The 18,357-nt window shown below is 45.0% G+C and overlaps 1 protein-coding gene across 1 annotated transcript in view; it reads left to right on the forward strand.

The window, feature by feature from the left end:
- Positions 1–18,357, forward strand: part of SSH2 (slingshot protein phosphatase 2) — a 90,553-nt gene that overhangs the window by 10,403 nt on the left and 61,793 nt on the right. The window contains exon 2 of the mRNA XM_077188832.1: positions 17,924–17,967. Within this exon, the coding sequence (XP_077044947.1) occupies positions 17,924–17,967 (44 nt within the window). The remainder of the gene's footprint in view (positions 1–17,923; positions 17,968–18,357) is intronic.

Here is an 18,357-nt window from a genome sequence, read left to right on the forward strand (position 1 = left end):
GAGGTAAGCGGTGCTTCCTGACAACATCACTGCCACCCACTCTGCAGCCTGATGCACACAGCACTCCTTGTATTTGAGCATTGTTTTTCTCCAAAAAAGTCGCATGCAGTTGCACAATAAAGACACGGCTTATTTGTGTAATGCAAATCTGTTCCTGCTTGTTGGTACAAAGTGCAAGCAGCGAGCATCAAAGTGCGGAGACTTCACAGATCCTGCATGAACACTTGCCACTGAACTGCAGTGACATCCTGCATTATGTCAGAATAAAGGATGACATCACAGTTGGTCTGTGAGTGAATGGGATTTGAACTCAGGGTTGAATGTTGCTGCCTGGAGCATTTGTGCTGCTGATGCTCAACACCCTTTGCTCTGCTACTGTTTGTTTGTTTATGTATTTTTACAGCTGCTGAGTTTAGTTTCTCAAAGGTTAATTATTTTATCAGGAGCCAGTCAGAATGAGAGTTTCCTGTTTCCTTGTCTTTCTGTTGATTTCCTTTCCTGTTGAAACACAACTTTCTCTGTTGGAACAACTCAGTTGCTGCGCTCTTCAGTTTCTGTCTGGTGGTTTGAAGTGTCTGAAATGGCCTGATATTCTCACAGAGCTATTGACAGTGGGGTCTGGTGACTAAATTGTTGTGATAAAACAAAAATTCATTGGTTGATGCTGTTGAAATCCGCTGACTTTTCTATGCTCCTAATAGAAGGCTTTAAAATATCCAGCTGCAGACTGATCCTCTCCAAGCATGTGACACTGACATCAGTCCTAGAAGTGAGGCGTTGAACTGCCTCCAAAAATGAGCTCATCGGGTAATATTCAATGCACTGATTTAGCAAAATATTAATTAATTTGATTACATGATCACCTGTACATACTGTTTGAAAGATGGGAATTCTTTCCAATTTTAGTTGCCACTGTTCTAGATACCAGAGTTACAAAGGTCCTGTTGATAAGACACCGTGCTCCCACTGTATGCTGGGACCTGGGCTTGGCAGAGCCTATCTCTGATTGCCACTAATTTGCTCTAACACTTGGCAGCTTCTTGACTTTTCTTCTCCCTGCATCTCTCCCAATAAACTGCAGGGAATAAGACAAGATTCTATTGTCAAGCCATTCATCCCAGCCACTCATAAAACTTGCTTAATTTTCTTGTGGCTCCCTTGACTTTTTTAAATGGCTGTGTGAAAACACAGCCCTGTGCTTTCCCAGAAGTTTGGGTAGTGGTCCATCTTCATCTTGACCTGCCTGATGCCAAAGCTGAGTGACCATAATGAGATTAAACCCTGGCAGAGCAACCCTGGAGGCTTCCTCCCCTACTGCAGCTTGAGGTCAGCAGCAGTAGCTGAGACTTCCTCTTACAGCCCACACAAAGGGCATGGATTCGGGCAACGCTGGACTCATGGTGACCCCAAATACTTGCCTATTATGTTATAAACTTGAAGAAATTTTGTATTTTCCTTTAATTACAGTAGCAGCACATTCTAGATGCAACTGTCCAAGCACATCAACATGTATCTGATTATTTATTTGAAACATGGGCATAAGAGAAACAGTTTGTTAGAAGGGTTCACGTGCATTTGTGCAGAAACAGTTTTGTCTTCCTCCCTCCACCCAGTATTTTCTGCCTGTTACTGCACATTGCAGGATTGTTAGTTTTGGATTCTGTTTCCCTCTGAATACAAGTCTTTATGGAGCTGCCCATAATGTTGCTCTTTTCTTTCAAGAAACACTGCTGCTAGCTTAAGACAGAGGAAGATGCTGTGTGTTACAGGGCTGTAAACGATGCCTGAATTGCAAACTGTTGTGCAACTGAAGAATGGTATTGTGCAAAACAGAGTGGAAAAACGGCTGCTGGTGAGCACAGAGAGTTGAGGCAACGAGAAGCCCTACTTAGAGAGCAAGAGGAGAAGCTGGGCTTGAAGAACAAGCAGTAGAAAACAAGATAGGAAGGCTCCGTTCCTGCAAGAGTAAATGATCCCTTAGAGCAGCCAAGGAGGCTGTTTGATGTGAACTCTGTGCAAAGTTCAGTGGAGAGTGTGCTCCAATGTCCCAGGCGATGCTGCTTCTTCCTCCTTCTTGTTTACAAGACGCTGGCATGATTTCAGAATCAACTACTAAAACATCCTTGGTGGGAGAAGAATTGGGATGACAAAATACTTCTTTGCATCTCGAAAGTTATTGCTTCAGCAGTAACTGTTGAAGCTGGCTGAGTGGCTGCTGCCTGGTTTTGGTTAATGTCAGGAATTGTGCTGGTGGGAAGTGAGTCCTGGGATGGGACTGTGCAGTCCCCGTCGTGCCTCAGCACAGTTCTCAGCATACTTCAGATGCTGCCTCTGCAAAATGATGAAATAAACTTCCTCTTTTCCCAGTAAAATGCCTGTGGTACACCCATCATGGAGTTGTTTTTGTCCATCCTTATTTAACAATAACAAGGGTTGTGCAGAAAACATGCAGGGCATGGAAATGGAGAGCTGAGCCCCATCTATCCTCTGCTGCTGAAGGGTGGGAGGAGGTAGGGAAGCATGGAAAAGAGGAAAACAGCTTTGCCTGTGCCTGTTTTGATACTGAAGAGCTCTTCCCAGTGATCTGAGAAGGGGGTGGGGAGAGAACCAGATGCTCTTAGGAAGTTCATACCATTGTTAATAATGTAATTCACAGATGGTGGTGAAGGCCTTGAAGAGGCTTTCATGCAGTACTTATGCTCTGTAACAGATCATCTCATAAGGGCTCACAAATAGAGATGACTTAATCCCAAGGATGAGTCTACAGTGATCTGTTTGATGGTAGGCCTGCAGATCACTGCAACCTTTTTAAACAGTTAAGAGCCTTCAGGATCCCTGGATGCTGAGCACTAGAATTGGACCAATCCCTAATTAAATTGTCAGGATAAAGTGTTCGTGTAGCTTTGAGACTTTTCCAATGAAAATGGTTCTTGTAATTAAAAAACAAGTTCTTTTGTCCTGGTGCAGAAATCAATGCAGGTAAAGCACGAACATCAGTTTGTACAATGACAGCTTGTTAAGAGGCAGTTCTGCTTTTATTTCCTTTTGTCTGCTTGGAGCTGGAAGCAGAGCTTGTGTGTGTTCTGAATAGCTGTCAATACTTTGTGACAGCTAAGGAGGATTGTGCCTTGCATGTCCTCCTGTTGAAAAAGAAGTCACTCATACCTACCAGCTTTACAGCAAATGAACAGGCTGCTGGTTTTCAGACATGTAGAGTCAGGAAAGATTTAGCTCAAGTGCTTGCAATAAAATTCAATATTTGTATGTTTGTGAGAGGGTTATTGATAAGATCTTCACTGGCTGCTGGTCAGCTTTTGCTGTAAGCTGTGTAACTACAAGTATTTATCAGGGACTTGTAAGCAATACTGGCTTGCATGTGTAGCACTAGAAATCAAAAGTTTCAAATAACACGAGAACTGATCTTGGCTTTGTTGTTTGTTGCTGTCTTTTCAAGTGCAGCTTCTCCTTCTCTAAGAGACATTCCCATTGTGGCTTTTATTATTATTAACTTCTTCAAGTTTAAATTGAGTTTAGTAAATTGACTTCTTGTGATGTTTGTCATGTGATGGTTTATGAGCTCTCAAGAATGTGCTCCTGTGACTTAGCCATGTATTTGCCTGTACCAATGCAGGCCATATCATGTGTTCTTGTTGGTCTTGCATTTTGAGCTAAGTAGTGGAGGGGGTTGGGAGAAAAAAAAAAAAAAAAGATGGGGGGGGAACTAATTCAGGGCTAAGCTACCAGAAATTCTCAGACTGCTTAATTTGTGACCTTGTTCCCTAGTTAAATGCAACCCAGGATTTTCTGCCTCTTCCATAGTTTCACAGAAGTGTTTTCTGCATTAAAAGCTGAGCTTTTCTCTTACTACCCTTGTTAAAAACCAGGAAAACCCAATTCTTTGGTAAAAGAAATACCTTGACATCTTGGGAGAAAAGATTTTTTTAATCCTTGATGGGTGGGTGCCTTAACTGAGAAAGTTAGAAACTGTCTTTCTGATCCACATTTTTTGCATATATCAACTGTGGCATCTGTAAAGCAATATCTTTATTACTGCAGTAAAATGAACAAAGTTGAAATGACTGCATCTGTGCCAAGAATTTTTGGTTTCTCCACGATGGCCAAAGTTTTGGAGCATTAAAAGTGCTATCAGTGAGTCTCAGGCTCCTTGTCCCACTGCCTGCCTGTGATGTCTGTGTCCAGTGGAAGCAGAGCCCTCCCAGGAGTGAGGACTCACAAGGTTTGTTTTAGGTTTGTTTTAAGAAGCACTTTCCAGCATTGGGCATCCTGTTTATTTTGCTGACATCATGTAATGCTGGTTTTCATTTATATACACACACACACACACATACACATACAATTATGTATATATGCTGCTACTGCTGTTGAGTCCTCTGCATTTCCCCCTCTGCATTTGTGTAAATCATGTTTCAGCAGAGCTGTACCTTATACAGTTCCCATACTATGAGGGGTTTTTGTAGTTTTTATGTCTGCGTGGGCTAAGCATTTCTTTAGATTTGAATCCAACATCAAAGTAACATTGGTTTAATACAATGTTTTTATATCACCTTTTTTCCACCAAGTTGGATTTTATTTTCAGCTCTGACTCTCTCATTTTTGCTGCATAATTTGAGACTTTTTGCTTGCTCTTCACATTATTTAAAAAAAAAAAACCAACCCACACACAAAACTCTGTTTTCCTTAGCTCATACAGTATTTCCACTTGGCTCAGAAGATGTGGATTTGTGAGCTGAGGGAATCCTCGTTTGGCTGGTCACCCAAGCTTTCTTCAAGAGTATTAGAAGGATCTACAGCTTAAGTTCATCAGAGGGATGACCTGCTCTGGTTTTAATGAGATTTATTATGCCTGTACCTGTTGGATTCTGTGGTTCTGATCTTCAAAATGATCTGAATAAACCTGTTAGTGAAAGCAAAACCTTTGACAGAAAATTGACTCTACTCAATCTGCCCCGTGTTAAGATTATTGATTTTTGGAATTAAAATAATGTCCGCTGTGGCATTGGCAAGGAACTTCTGTGAGATGTTTGGCAAAATGCTTGTATCCATGCCTCCCTTCTCAACTCCTCCAGTCCCCCTCCTCAGAAAACCACACTGATCAAACCCTGATATCACAGTCCAGGCTTGGAGAGGGTGGAAGAAACAAATCTGGATGTGGGAGTTGATGGATGATTGTGTGTGGATGTTATGGATACAGCTGCATTCCTAACACATGCAGGAGAGATTGGGAGGGGTCAGTCTTGGCCAAACATAAATGTGTGTTCTCCCTAAAACTGCCTTTGTTTTTCATGAAAGCTCAACAGCATTTAGTGATTTGAGTTTTGTTAGCTTAAAGAACCTGAGAGTTCTCCATTTACTCCAAAATGAGTTTCTGTGAACTTTCAGCTTGTCAAATATCTGTGGTCCCCCAGGGCCCGGAAGGGGATCCAGAGGCACTGGAGAGAGGTATAGATGTGCACTGGTTATGGTTGAGTGAAGGCAGCCCTGGGGAGCAACACGAGCAGGGAAAGTGGTGTCTGGAATGAGAGTATCTGGGTCAGCCTCCTCCGGAGCTGCAGGACACGTGAGATGCTGCTCTAGTCTGGTTTAACTTCTTTCAGTGTGGTGACTTCCACGGGGGTTCAGCACCGCTCTGGAAGATGCAGGTTGACAGGCCTGCAGCAGAGGTGGCCAGTGAGCACAGAGATTTGACTTGTTCCATCAAGATTTGGCAAACCTGATGACTGGGTGATCTCTGGAGCCATGGAGAGGAATGTGGCCTGTCAATAACAGAACTCATCAACTTTCCTGTGCTGGCACTGGGATTTTGGACATGCAGCACTCAAAGTCTGAGACAAATGCATTGCTGGGTGTAACGCCTTTCCTTTTTTTTATTTGTACCTATTAATGGAAGCAGAGAGCATAATGTAATCTTAAAATAGCTCCTCTGTGAATGCAGAAACATTCCACTTCTGACTAATTGGCCATTCAGAATGAGCATTTAAATATGCACCAGAGACTGAGCGGCGGCTTTCCACATCCGCGTGAATGGAGCTGGAGACGTGCTGCACTGCAGAGCTGTGCAGGCTCCTTACTTTGTCCTCCTACCCCACACTCCTCACTCGGTGTGACTGCTCTGCGCTGGGAGGCAGAATGCACGCCCTGCTTGCTGTCCCTTTGGTTAGGCAGCAAGCTGGAGGGGGCTGTTCATTTTCTCTGCTCTTGAGACTGAGGATCTTGGAAGCACTAGGCTGATAAACAGTCCTCAAAACCAGATTTCTCTTTCTCTTGGTTGTGAATGACCAGGAACACAAAGAGCTTATGGTCTGAGTCCTGGCTCCAGTGCATGCCTTGGAGGGCTTGGCATGCACCAGGGAGCCCATGTGCAGTGTTTTGACTCTGGCAGGCAGGGCCTGCTGCCCCAGAGCATCTGGCCCAGCTTCACAATGGGAGTAAGACACAGATACACGTGGGGGCTGTGGGGGCAGGATCCATGTGGTCAATTGTGTCACTGACCTAAAACCTGTCCCAGCTTAAGGACTTCTCTTGCACACCCACTTGCTGCCTGCCCAGAGGATGGTGCCATGTTACTCAGGGCTCTCTCCCAGGGGAGACAAGTGCCATTGGAAGTGGGTAGGGTCTCACCTGTCAGAAAAGGGCACACTTTCATTCACCCACTTGTCCTGGCTTTCTCTGCACTATAGGAGTCAAATCCTCTGTGCCCTCACTGGGTGTGTTTTGTTTATTGCTGGGTCAGACTGTTTATGTTTTGTGTGTAGTGAGACCGTCCTCATGGTCTGCATGTGCTGGGCTGTGTATGGCACTGGCCTCTCCTGGCAGGCTGAGGGTGAGGGCTGGCTCCCTGTCCTGGTGCTGCTTTCACTCTCCTGCCCACGGGCTCGGTGCCAAGGGAGCTGCCTGCACCAGACCAGCCAGGCAGAGTCTACAGAGGTGATTTTCTTTCGCTGATCTGTGTTGCTTTTCCAAATCCCATATGGCCTATATGGCTGTAATTGTAGCTCATTTAGAGCTGACCTCAAAGGCAAGTTCTCCTTTCCTCCCAAAAAGGAGAGGTTTTCACATAAGGGCTTACTCTGGTTTAAGGCTGCTTTATCTTAGTATAACATAAACCTGTTTCTAGTTATCTTAAGGCAGAAAGCAACTAGAGGATTTGGATTGGACTGGATGATTGATTCCTGCTGATTTAAGCAATCCATAAGGAGTGCCTTTTGCCCTTACCTAGCTAATCTTGATTTCCTTTTCTGGCATAGGCAGCAACAAGAACTTTACGCTGTCTTTTGCAGTGGGACAGAGTTCTGGGAAGTGCCATACTCTGAGCATTGGCTTCTGCAGCTCTGCTCTTCAGGTGGTTATTTATGCAAGGCACTAGCCAAAGGGAAAGGAGAGTTTTAACTGGATTAACCTCAAGAAGAGAGTGTGGGGATTTAGGGATTAAGGAACCAAAAGCAGTCAGCAATCAGTGACTTAAAATCTGTGGTAAGAGAGCCAGTCTCTATAGACAGGGAATACAGTCCTTTCTTACCTGCACAGCATTGAGATTGGCAGTGTTTTTACCTTTGAGATCTTGGAGAGGATGGTCTTAAGGATGTGGGGTTGGTGTAAGATGTTTTCTCTGAAGACTTTTGTATTGATGGGAAATTGTTTACAACTGGCAACTCTTAAAAAAAAAAATGGTAAAGGACTGAGTGCTCAGATGAGATCTCAAACCTGGCACTGGGAAGGTTTGTTGGTGGCTTGCTCCAATATAATGAGAACATCTGGTTTCCATAGACTTGTAACTCTTGTAGCTTCATGCACACCCCTTTTACACCTTCTACCCTTGCCTTTAAAGTGTTTCTGTTGTCCCATATATATTTTTTTTCCACTGATGCTGTTATGTATCCCCTGCAGGGAAAATCCTGCTAGATTACCGGATTGATAGAAAGATTTGGAGGCGTGGGGGAGATCAACAAAAACCTGTTACTAAGGAGACACGAGTTTTAGCATTGAGTCTCTAATGGCCAGTCTGCCGAAGGGGAAACAGATGGCACAAAGGAGGCTGGGATTATACAGACAAGTACCACAGGGCTGCAAATCTGATACATCCATTGAACTTCCTGGGGTCAGGCAAATCCAGCCTTGTGCCAAGACTAATGTGGTTCCTTTGCCTTTGGCACCGTTTGTGTCCTTCTGTTAAAGGCTGTTCTGGACAGTGGGCTTTGCCTCAAACATTCCTGCCCCAGGGAACAGCGAGGTTTGGCACAGAGTGAGGGCAGGTGGCTGTATGGAAGTGTGTCCCTTTGACAGGTCAAGCTGTACCTGCTGCCAGTGGTTCTCCCTTCCTGAGAGGGGGAAATAACCAAACATGACCCTGCATTCTGCTTGAGTACAGCTTTTCTCCTGTTACTGATGCACTCGTGTAGAAAAGTGACTTCTATCCTGGAAGAATGGGAGGATGGATGGTGGCCACAGTCGCTCCTGGCTTTTGACACAGCCTGGCCTTTATTACAATATAATGTTTCGCAGAGGCTTGAATTTCAAGAGTGATGCTCCCAGCTGTGTGCTGCTTGCTGGGCTCCTGCTTCCCCGGCTCCTGCCTGCTCCGGAGAGACATGACACGGCACTGCTGCTCTAGACAGAGCAGTGGGTAAATAAGCAAAGGCAGAATTCATCCTGGCTGAGGAGAAACAGTGCTGGAGTCGCTTTTGCAAGAAGCTAATTAACATCTGGTTTTGTATTTAACTTTCAGGCTGGCTCTAGAGAATGTTGCAGTAAACAGGACACTGATTCGTTAATAGTGGGAGAGTGCTAAATGACTACAGTGCTAGAATTAATAGCTTGACAGCATATCCTCTTCTCTTCTCTCCTCCCACAGCAATTTGGACTGATACCCAAATAAACAATAACAAATAGATTTTTGGAGGAGCTGGCTGGGAGAAATAACAAAAGTCAAGGGGCACTCGTTATGCAACATTGTTCTGCTAGTATTTGACTCATCCAGAAAACCCTGTTCTACTCCCTAGCTTCATTTTCCTTTTTCTTTTTTTTTTTTCTTCAGTCTCTGTTGAGGAGGTGTTATATTTGCTGCCTTTTGGTCCCTCAGAAACTCCCTATACCCTTGGATCTCCAGTTGCTGTAGGCATAGAGTGCTGGAAGAGTGTAGGCAGAACCCTACTGCAGAGAAATAGCGTGTGAGAGCCTCTAAACCAGCTTGGGTCAGGCAAGAAAATTGCTCTGGCTTTAGTTCCAACCACATGAGACTAATACCTGGGTGTATTTTGTGAAGAAGTGAGGGAATCTGAGTAGTTTATAAGTGTTATGTCCCAGTTGTAGCAGCAGTAGTCCCCTGGCAGAAGTGGGGCAGCTGGGAGGCTGCTGTGCGCCCCGGGGATGGCGGATGTGAACAAGGAGTACGCTCTGTACCTTGTGATTCTCTCTGCAGTGTCTTGCCAGGGAATATCTCCAGGCGTTCCTTTCCCTCTGCTCTCCACAGACTCTGCTTTGTGTCCTGCATGCACAGAAAGCTGTCCCAGCAATTCCTTTTGAAGTTTTGCCTGAAACACTCGGGGATTTTTCCTTACCCAAACGGAGGCTAGAGGTGAAGGGACTTTGCTGCCAATTCCTGTTCTGATCTAGAGTCTAAACTCCTGCTGTTAAAGCTCTACCAGCCACTTCTGTTCTAGATATGTCACTGCAATAGAGCAGAGCCTCCCCGGCTGTGCTCCTGCTTGAATCCAGGGTTATGCAATAGCAGCCTGTGAGTGCCAACGCAGATGCTGCTGCATCCAGACACGCTGTACAATGTAGTTGCTTGGATACTCCTTTTTTTTGTTATTTTTCTCACAAGTGCTAGGTAACAATTTGCAACTCATAATTATAACGTTGAACACAGATTCAGGTTAAGCAATGTAAAGAATTAGAAATATTAATGATTTCCTCCCTGCTTTTTAAAGGTTGAGCATTGTGGAATTTGCAAAGATTGAGTGTTGCTCTGTTCTCTTTTCAGAGTCTTTATTTCATCTTCATAAGTGTTAAATAACTTCCCCCTTTGAGAATATCTTTCATCCAGAAAATCATCTCTTAATTATTGATGCAATATGCCAAGATCCCTGAGTGGCCTGGCTGCTGGTGCTTTTATTTTGGGTAGGTCACGAAGATTTCTGCGCTGCTCCTAATTCTCTGTGTTGTGTGTTCCTTACGTCAAGAGGAGATTTGACAGGGACTTGCAGGGATTGGATCTCAGAGGAGCTGAGTGGGTGAGAGTCTCCTGTAGCGTTCTGGCAGGGAGAAGGATGCCTTTGTGTTACAGGCAGCCCCTGGGCTCTGCGGGCTGCTGTGGGGTGAGGGTGCAGCTGAAACACGTCTCAGGGATGGCTGCGTGTGCTTCAGTCTGTGGAATTTGAGGCAAGCTGTCAAAATGAAAAAACTGTGCCTGGTTATGCTGCTGCTGACCAGGAATTAGATTTTTAACAAGAAGGCTGTGCTGGCACAGCTTCATTTTATGGACACATCTATGACATAAGTAGAAGTGGTATCCAAATAGCTCTATTCTTGTTCCATTATAGGAATAATATATTTCATGTATGTTGCAGGTGGATCAGCATTGCTTTAGTGACCCTACTGTACATTCTGGAAGAGTCAAAGCTCTGGAGTTACAACTTGATCAGAGCCCTAGAATAACTCCCTGATTTTTAATTGAGATAACTCCCGCAGGGATACAAATGAGCGTGCACCAAGGTAAACTAGATGCTAACAGGAAGATGGCTGATTGCAAGACAAAGACCCTTCCCTTTGCCGTGTACCTCCCTTCCTTCCACCCTCCTCCTCCTAAAATAGCCTTTCAGCATGAGTGAAAACCAAATATTTTCCTCTCTTAAAAACATTTTTAAATGCTTGTTTGTGTCAATGGGAAAGTAATTTAACCCAGAAGCTGGTGGTGTGCATCTGCCGTGTCTGATCTATGTCCTTATTCCTTGTAATGCTTTCCTGTTGCTCATGGATGGTAAAAGAGTGTCAGCTGCAGTTCCAGGTCTCCAACTTCCCTGCATATGGCTCATTAGCCAGTTTGCTTTTCAGGCTCCTTCAATCTTGTTTAATTCTAGCTGCCACGTTTTTAATGCAGCAGTTGAGGAGAGTCTCTGTCTCCCTCCAGCTGGAAACAGGCCCAGCTTCTGAGGTGAAGGTGTCAACCCCGTGGGTGAGGAGGTGCATGGCCAGGGCTGCTCTGGGAGCTCTGGAGGGCCTTGGGAGGTTGAGTAAGGTCTGTGTTTTAACAGGCAGTGACTGGAGAGGGTCTGAGGTGTGAATGTCCATCGTGTTTAATTGCAGAGGGACAATTTCGTGCAGGTGAATGTGTCAGCCTGCATGAGTGGTTAATGAACGGCTGCTCGTTGCGGTGACCTGTGGAGCTGGGATTTCATTTTAATCACAGACTGTTGGCTGGGTAGAAGCCCTGCCCTGGGATTCACCAGTGTACACATGCATATCTTTGACTTGGTCTTAGTCAAACCTTGACATCAGCGACAGTTTCCAGTATGAAAACTGGAGTTCCAGTGCCTGTGTTTTACAGCCACTGAGTCTTCTCACACTTGGCCCATTACCATGAGCATTTGTTACTGTTCCAGGGAAACAAATGCTCCTAGATTCTAAGATTTCCAGATTACAATGTCACTAGCTTTGCCTAAAAGAAGATTAAGCAGGTACCTTTAGGGTTCTGGTAGGCATTAAATCCAGCAAAGCATCATAATTACATTAAATACCTGTCTTTTCTGTCATACTTGGAGGGTGCTGAAGGGCCTTCTGAAAGTCAGGGGGAAGGTCTATTCAAGGAGACCATAGATCTGCTGGGTTTTTTTCCTTAGTGTCTGTAAGTGGCTAGAAATTATGTACTACTACACAGTTTTAGAGAGAAAAATTATATTAATACATGTTTGATGTAGGGATATTTAAAGTGAATATATATCTGCAATGTATGGGGATTTTTTCGTTCCCCTTAGGTGGGTCTCTGATTAAGGCAAAAGCTGTTATACTCCTCATCAGGCAGGCTGATTTCACTGCAGAAATTCAGTTGACAGTAATCTGCTTTTTAATCTTTTCTTGTGGTGTAGTGTAGCAGGCTGTGTCACACTGTATTTCTCATCCTAACTCTTGTTGTACCAGTTGAAGGCTTGTAATTTTTGTCTTGAAGTGTCTGAGTTTTAGTTCTGCAGTTTTTAGTGAGTGCTAATCTAAACAAGGTTTGCATAAATCTCCTTGCTCCAGTGGGAAGATGAAAGCTTTGATAAGGAACTTGTTTTTTTCTCTCTCCCAAGCTGGAGCACAATGTCTTTGACCTAAATATACCAATTACTGACATAGCAAAGTGATACAGAAAACAATCTAGAAGGAATGCCAACCTCTGAATAAACACTTGGCTGCAGAAAGCTACTGCTTATGTGGAGCCTCAAATCCAGAAGACATGTGAGGAGGAAAACAGCATTCATTCAAAACATTTCATGCAAATGGTGAGGGGTGAGAGAGCAATGGCTGGAGAAATGCTTCTTTATCCCTTATCCCTATGGCTCAGGAGAAGTAAAAGCTCTATGCAAAACACAGTGCAGTTCTCCCCTTTCTCGTTTGTGGCCTGGTTTGCTCAGCTTTTTGAAGAACTTTTATGTCAAATCTAAAGGCTTCCTGGGAGCAGCTTCTACTTTAAAATGTGTTTGATGGCAGATAGAAGTATTTCAAAAAGTAGCAGTAAGCTTCCTCCCCAGAGCAAGCTAGGTGACTTTATGAATTAGTTTCATAATTTTTATTCGTGATTAAGGTTAACCACCTCCAGAGACTGATGGAGTCTGAAGTGAACTGGTTTTCAGTTCAGCTTTGAGACCTATCCTCTATTAGTGAGTACTTGCACATTGCAACCAAACTCATGGTTTCCAAAATACACTGAGTAAATTGGTTCACACAAACTGCCACAGGTTTCTGGTTCTCCATGTTTCAGCTGTGGAATTTGCAGACTCTGGATGCCCATTTTTTTGGTGACCAAGTGATCCTTTTTAGTACCAAACTGCTACTAGACATGGTCAGACTGGAAGTGGTACCTGCTGCCGTTCTGGATCTCCCCTCAAACCCCAGTGAATTTGTGTGTAGTCTTGGGCTTCTTGCAAGAAACAGGGAACCTTTTATCAACCCAGGTTTTGGAGTCAGCCCTCATTTCGTTTTCCCAGGCAGTGTTGTTGCTGGCACTTCAGCCATGCTGCAAATGCAGCATGTGTGGGCTTTTTGCTCACACAGTTTATTTAAGAGATTGATACAACTCAGACTACTGCAGAAAAGTCCCTCTGCTACAGAAATGTGTAATAGATATTTGGCAGTGCAACTCAAACATTTGTCTTGCTTTGTTCCAGCAGATGATTTGAGATTACTGATAGGACCAGCTTTGTGCATGGTCTGCTGTTGAACAGGAATCTATCAAATATTTCATCTTGGAAGGCATTGAACTTCAGTTCTGTGTGATGTCCATGCACAGATCTTCATCCCTTGGACTTCCTAAGCCTCCACTGAGTTGCTTCTTTGGGCATCTGGTGCCAGTTCCGTGTAGATGCTGGGTACCCCAGGGCATCTCCACTGTCACCACGTGTTTGTGTCAGGAGTTGAGTTGAGCCCTAAGGAATCTGATTGTCCATGGATGCTCTTATCTCTGTGTGCCTTGTGTTGCATTAGAGGAGAGGCTGTGGCTGCAGCAGTGGCACCCTCTGCAAGACTTGACCAGACTGGGTTATCCATGTGTTGGGAAATAGTTGTGGGAGGGTGGCTTTTGTACTGACTTGCTTAATATTTGCTGGCTCACGAGGAGAGCTCCCGTACGGAGAAGCGTGCAGTGCTCTGTGTGGCTACAGCCCAAACAAAGGGACACTGGGACACTGCTGGATGCTGTGAAAGGAGCATTTGCATGGTTTAACCACTGGGTCAGTGCCTGGTTGCACAGCCTCTGATTTGACTGAGGCAGCTGCCTTCTTCCCAGGAAAGGTCATGTTCGGCTCAGAGACACTTAGTGTGTGTCTGAACAACTGGATGGGATAGAGGCAGGGAGCTGGGAGACTGCTCACTTAATTACAGTCCTTTGCTTTGTAGTTCCTCCTTTGGGACTGAGTCCAAAGCTGTCCACATGGTGGACGTTTGACTGTGTTAAGTGAAAAGCTCCTCTGATGGAGTGGATACATCTGAATGTTGCTGTGGATTTGGGGAGGATGTATATTAACTAATTTTCTGTAGTGTCTGAAATGTTCACCTCATAGCTACAAGCAAGATGTTGACTTAAGGGGTGAAAACTCTCTAAATTGTTGGTGCTCTTTTGGTATTTGCTAGCTGTGACCACTCACTCCTGATAAAAACACTTCCCAGGCATCGTCTATACAGTCAGGTATGTTGGCATAAAATCATACATAGCCAGCAGTTACTAAATGAGAATCCTTTTAAGCTTTGAAAGATGTTTTTTTAGGGTGTAGTCTGTGTGAAATGTTCCTTGGGTAATAGAAATGTAGTGATTATTAGGCGCATGACTTAGGCTAATAATCGTATCTTACAGTACAGGAACTTGCTGTGATGTTCCTGATGTTAAATCCAAGCAGACAGCTCCAGTCCCCGTACATAAGAGAGGAGATTGAATCTTGTTTATCATTACATCAGTCTGCAAAAAGGAGATTTATAAGAGCAGAATTGTTTGCTTGACATGGAGTGACTCCCATTGTATAGAACAGAACAGCTCTCCAAAATTTCTCTCCTCTCCCTTGCCCTTTTGATGACAGATAGTTGGCAGTGGATCAAAGCACAAACAGGATTAATGTTTTGCATATACTGTCCTACATGGCCTGAAAGGAGCAGAGATGGAATTTTTCATCTTTCACTTTAAACTGCATTTAATATCGTGGCCTAGTTTAGAGCTATGCGACTCATTCCTTCCATTTCCCCTGAGGCCTCTGTTTCTGGTCAAGGAAAGCAGGGCATGACTCCCTCTGGAGCTCATCAGTGCTGCTCAGCTTCCTCCTCTGTGCAGCCTGGTGGAGGAGGCTGGTTTGAGGCTGGAGCAATGCAGCATTGGGAATCTCCAAGGAGCACTTGTGGCAGCTGCCATTTCTTGGGTCTGTCACTGCGGTCACATCAGGGGCGCTGCAGGGAACCCAGAGCTGGGGCAGCATCCAGAGTTCCTGTCAATACCTGTGCAAAGGCAGCTGTGAAAGCTGGAGTGGTGTCACGCCTCCAAATGGCTGCATTCACTTTCCAAGGATGTTGTCCGAGCATGCTCCTTCCCAAAGATGTCCTCAGGAAGGAATGTTTGAGCCGCATCTTGGCTGAATTGTTGTACTGGCAGCAGTACTTCTTGGCCTTTGGAAACAGGCTGGAAATGGCGAGAAAGCGTGGAGGTGCTGGTTTGAGGGCTCTGTCAGTGCTGGGGCCGTGTCACTGCTGGGGCCGTGTCAGTCCTGGAGCTGTGTCAGTGCTGGGGCCGTGGCAGTGCTGGGGCCATGGCAGTGCTGGAGCCCTGTCAGTGCTGGAGCCGTGTCAGTGCTGGAGCCGTGTCAGTGCTGGGCCTGTCTAAGTCCTGGAGCGGTGTCAGTGCTGGGGCCGTGTCAGTGCTGAGGCTGTGTGAGTCCTGGAGCCCTGTCAGTGCTGGAGCGATGTCAGTGCTGGGGCCGTGTCCCCTCGGAGCTACTCCTCCCTCCCCGGAGCGGCACCTGAGCGGGCACAGCGCTGTCCTGCCCTCCCCTCTAGCGGGAGGAGCCGCCACTGCAGCCGCCTGCGCTCCCACGGGCACCTGGGGATGTTCTGTGCCTGCAGGATTTCACAGCGACCGCAGCACTGCAGCAGCCACCTGGAGTGGAATATGTGAAACACAGGAGCATTGGCTGTATCCTCTTCGAGCCCTGTGTCCATGGATGTCACAGCCATCTTTCATGAAAAATCCTTTCCTTAGGATTTTTTCTCCTGAGAAGCTGAGAGGCCTCAGGAACAAAGTGTAAACAATGGTTATCTGCTGCTGTGGAATGCAACAGGTGGATCAGTGATTGGTCTCATGTGGTTGTTTCTAATTAATGGCCAATCACAGCCCAGCTGTCCGGACTTTCTGTCCGAGACACAAGCCTTTGTTATTCATTCTTTCTTTTTCTATTCTTAGCTAGACTTCTGATGAAATTCTTTCTTGTATTATTTTAGTATAGTTTTAATATAATATATATCATAAAATACTAAATCAAGCGTTCTGAAACATGGAGTCAGATCCTCGTCTCTTCCCTCATCCTGGGACCTCTGGGAACACCATCACACATGGATGCATTTGTAGCAGGATGGGGTGAAGGTGGTTCAGATACCTGAATCTGACCACTCTGTAAATCCAGGACAAAACATGAGATCCAGGGAAGGAGTAGGCTGCAGGCTGGTCAGAGTTGCTGATGAGGAGGAGGTCAGAGTTGCTGAAGGTTAGTTTGGTTCCAGACAGCATCCCAGGTACTGGCAATTGGGCTCTTGCTCAAATCACACTTGTCTACAGTTCTGTTTTTGTAGTCAGTTATATTCTGAGTGAATGTGCTCCTCACACAAACCTGCTACATTTATGTCTGGTATCAAAGAGATGTAAGAGTTTCAGCAGAGACAGATGGTGATTAATTGGGCCGTGTCTGGCCTCCTCCACACTGAGCTCCTTAGGGCTGAATTTTGAGGGGAGCTAAGATAATGATCTACATATTTCAGGATCTTCTCCTGTCATTTGTGGGACTTATGGCTATGGCACACCAGGCTTGCCAATTGCTGTGACAAGGATTTTTCTTGGCAGGTAGAAATGGCTGTTCATTATAATACTAAAAATGTTTGCATAGCTTGAGTTCCTGAGCAGTACAAACGAGATTTCAAGGGCTCTTTCAGTTGTTTTGCCTTACTGTGGAGTTTGAGGAACTTGTTCTCTAGCTAAATACACACTTTTTATTCAAAAACCCCATCATGTCTTTAGCAATTCTACATGTAATGAAACATCTTCCCCTCCCTTTTGACCTCTTTCTCTTGCTCCCCCAAGTCAGCTTCTTGTAAACCCACAGGGAACTCAATTGGAACTTGTGTTCTGGCAGGATTGCCAAAGGAGACCTGCAGGAGGGAAGCCCAGATCAACCAAGAACAAAATTATCTTTTTCCTTTCTCTGTCTGAGCTCTGGTTTTCATGGGATGCCCCTGCCCTGACAAAACCCTTGGTATGTTTTAAAATGCTTTTTCCCTGTGGACCTGCACAAACATAGTAAGTTCTCACTGATAGAACAGATCCTGTACCCTATCTCTAGAGCCTGGCAGGGTGTATGTAAATGTACTGTGAAGCAGAATTAATTGCTGAGATCTCTCTGCTGAGGTATTGCTTTGGGCTGTAGTAGGTAGGCCTAGTAAAATTCCACAGCACATTAGAGTTTGTGCATATTAATATCTCATCTAAAGCAGCATAATATGTCAAATTTCTCCTTTCTGGTCATATCTGTGCTCACTCAGTCTGATTTGTCAGGTTTATTACGTGCTGGTTTTGTGGATTTTTACACTTGACTGCTGACTGGACTATGAATTAATATGATCTCCATAAAGGTAATAAAAACTCAGAGATTTTTGCCCAGAAGTGAACTATGTGTTTGGCTCTTGGCCTGCCATATTTGGCAGGGGTCACTGGAAGTCCATGCAAAAGCATGCAAAATCCTGCAGGGGCAAAAACTCCTGTAACACTGAGTTTTTAAAAGGCTTTTGAGAGAACATGAAGTGACAGCTGAGCAGAAAGTGAGTTCCTCTCTAGTGACAGCTGCATGCAGGAGCAGGGAGAGTTCCCCTTGCCTTACACAATCAAACCAGTGAAATGCAAGCCTTTGCTTTCTGCATGTATTAAAAGATATTAATGTTTTTTTTTCTCCTTTCCTTATGTATGCAGGAGGCAGACAGCGGGGAAGAAGAATGCCGCTCCCAGCCCAGAAGGTAAGATTGCCACAGGAGTCCTCGAGGATGCCTGGCTCTGTGGAATGTTCCACAGGGCTCTTGCTGTTCCTCTGGCATGTCCTGCAAACACACATCACTTTCTGCCTGTTGTTGATGTTGCACAACCATCCTTCATGAGCCTTACTGAAAAATGGGTTCTAGTAAAGGGTTTGCTGCAGCAGGAAATGGGAAAAGTCAGACTGCACACTAAAAAATAAATATGGGGAACAGTTGGCAGAGATGTCACTGAATATATTGTCCAAACTGCTGTTTCTGTAGCTCCCTCCAGTGTCCTGTGTTGCCTCTCAGGATTTAGTCCACCAGCAGAGTATTCTGAGAGGCACAACCAGACTAATAAACTCTTGTTCTCTGGTTTAAAAGTCCCTGTTG

This window comes from Agelaius phoeniceus, chromosome 20 (genome assembly GCF_051311805.1).
Source record: "Agelaius phoeniceus isolate bAgePho1 chromosome 20, bAgePho1.hap1, whole genome shotgun sequence".
NCBI lineage: Eukaryota > Metazoa > Chordata > Aves > Passeriformes > Icteridae > Agelaius > Agelaius phoeniceus.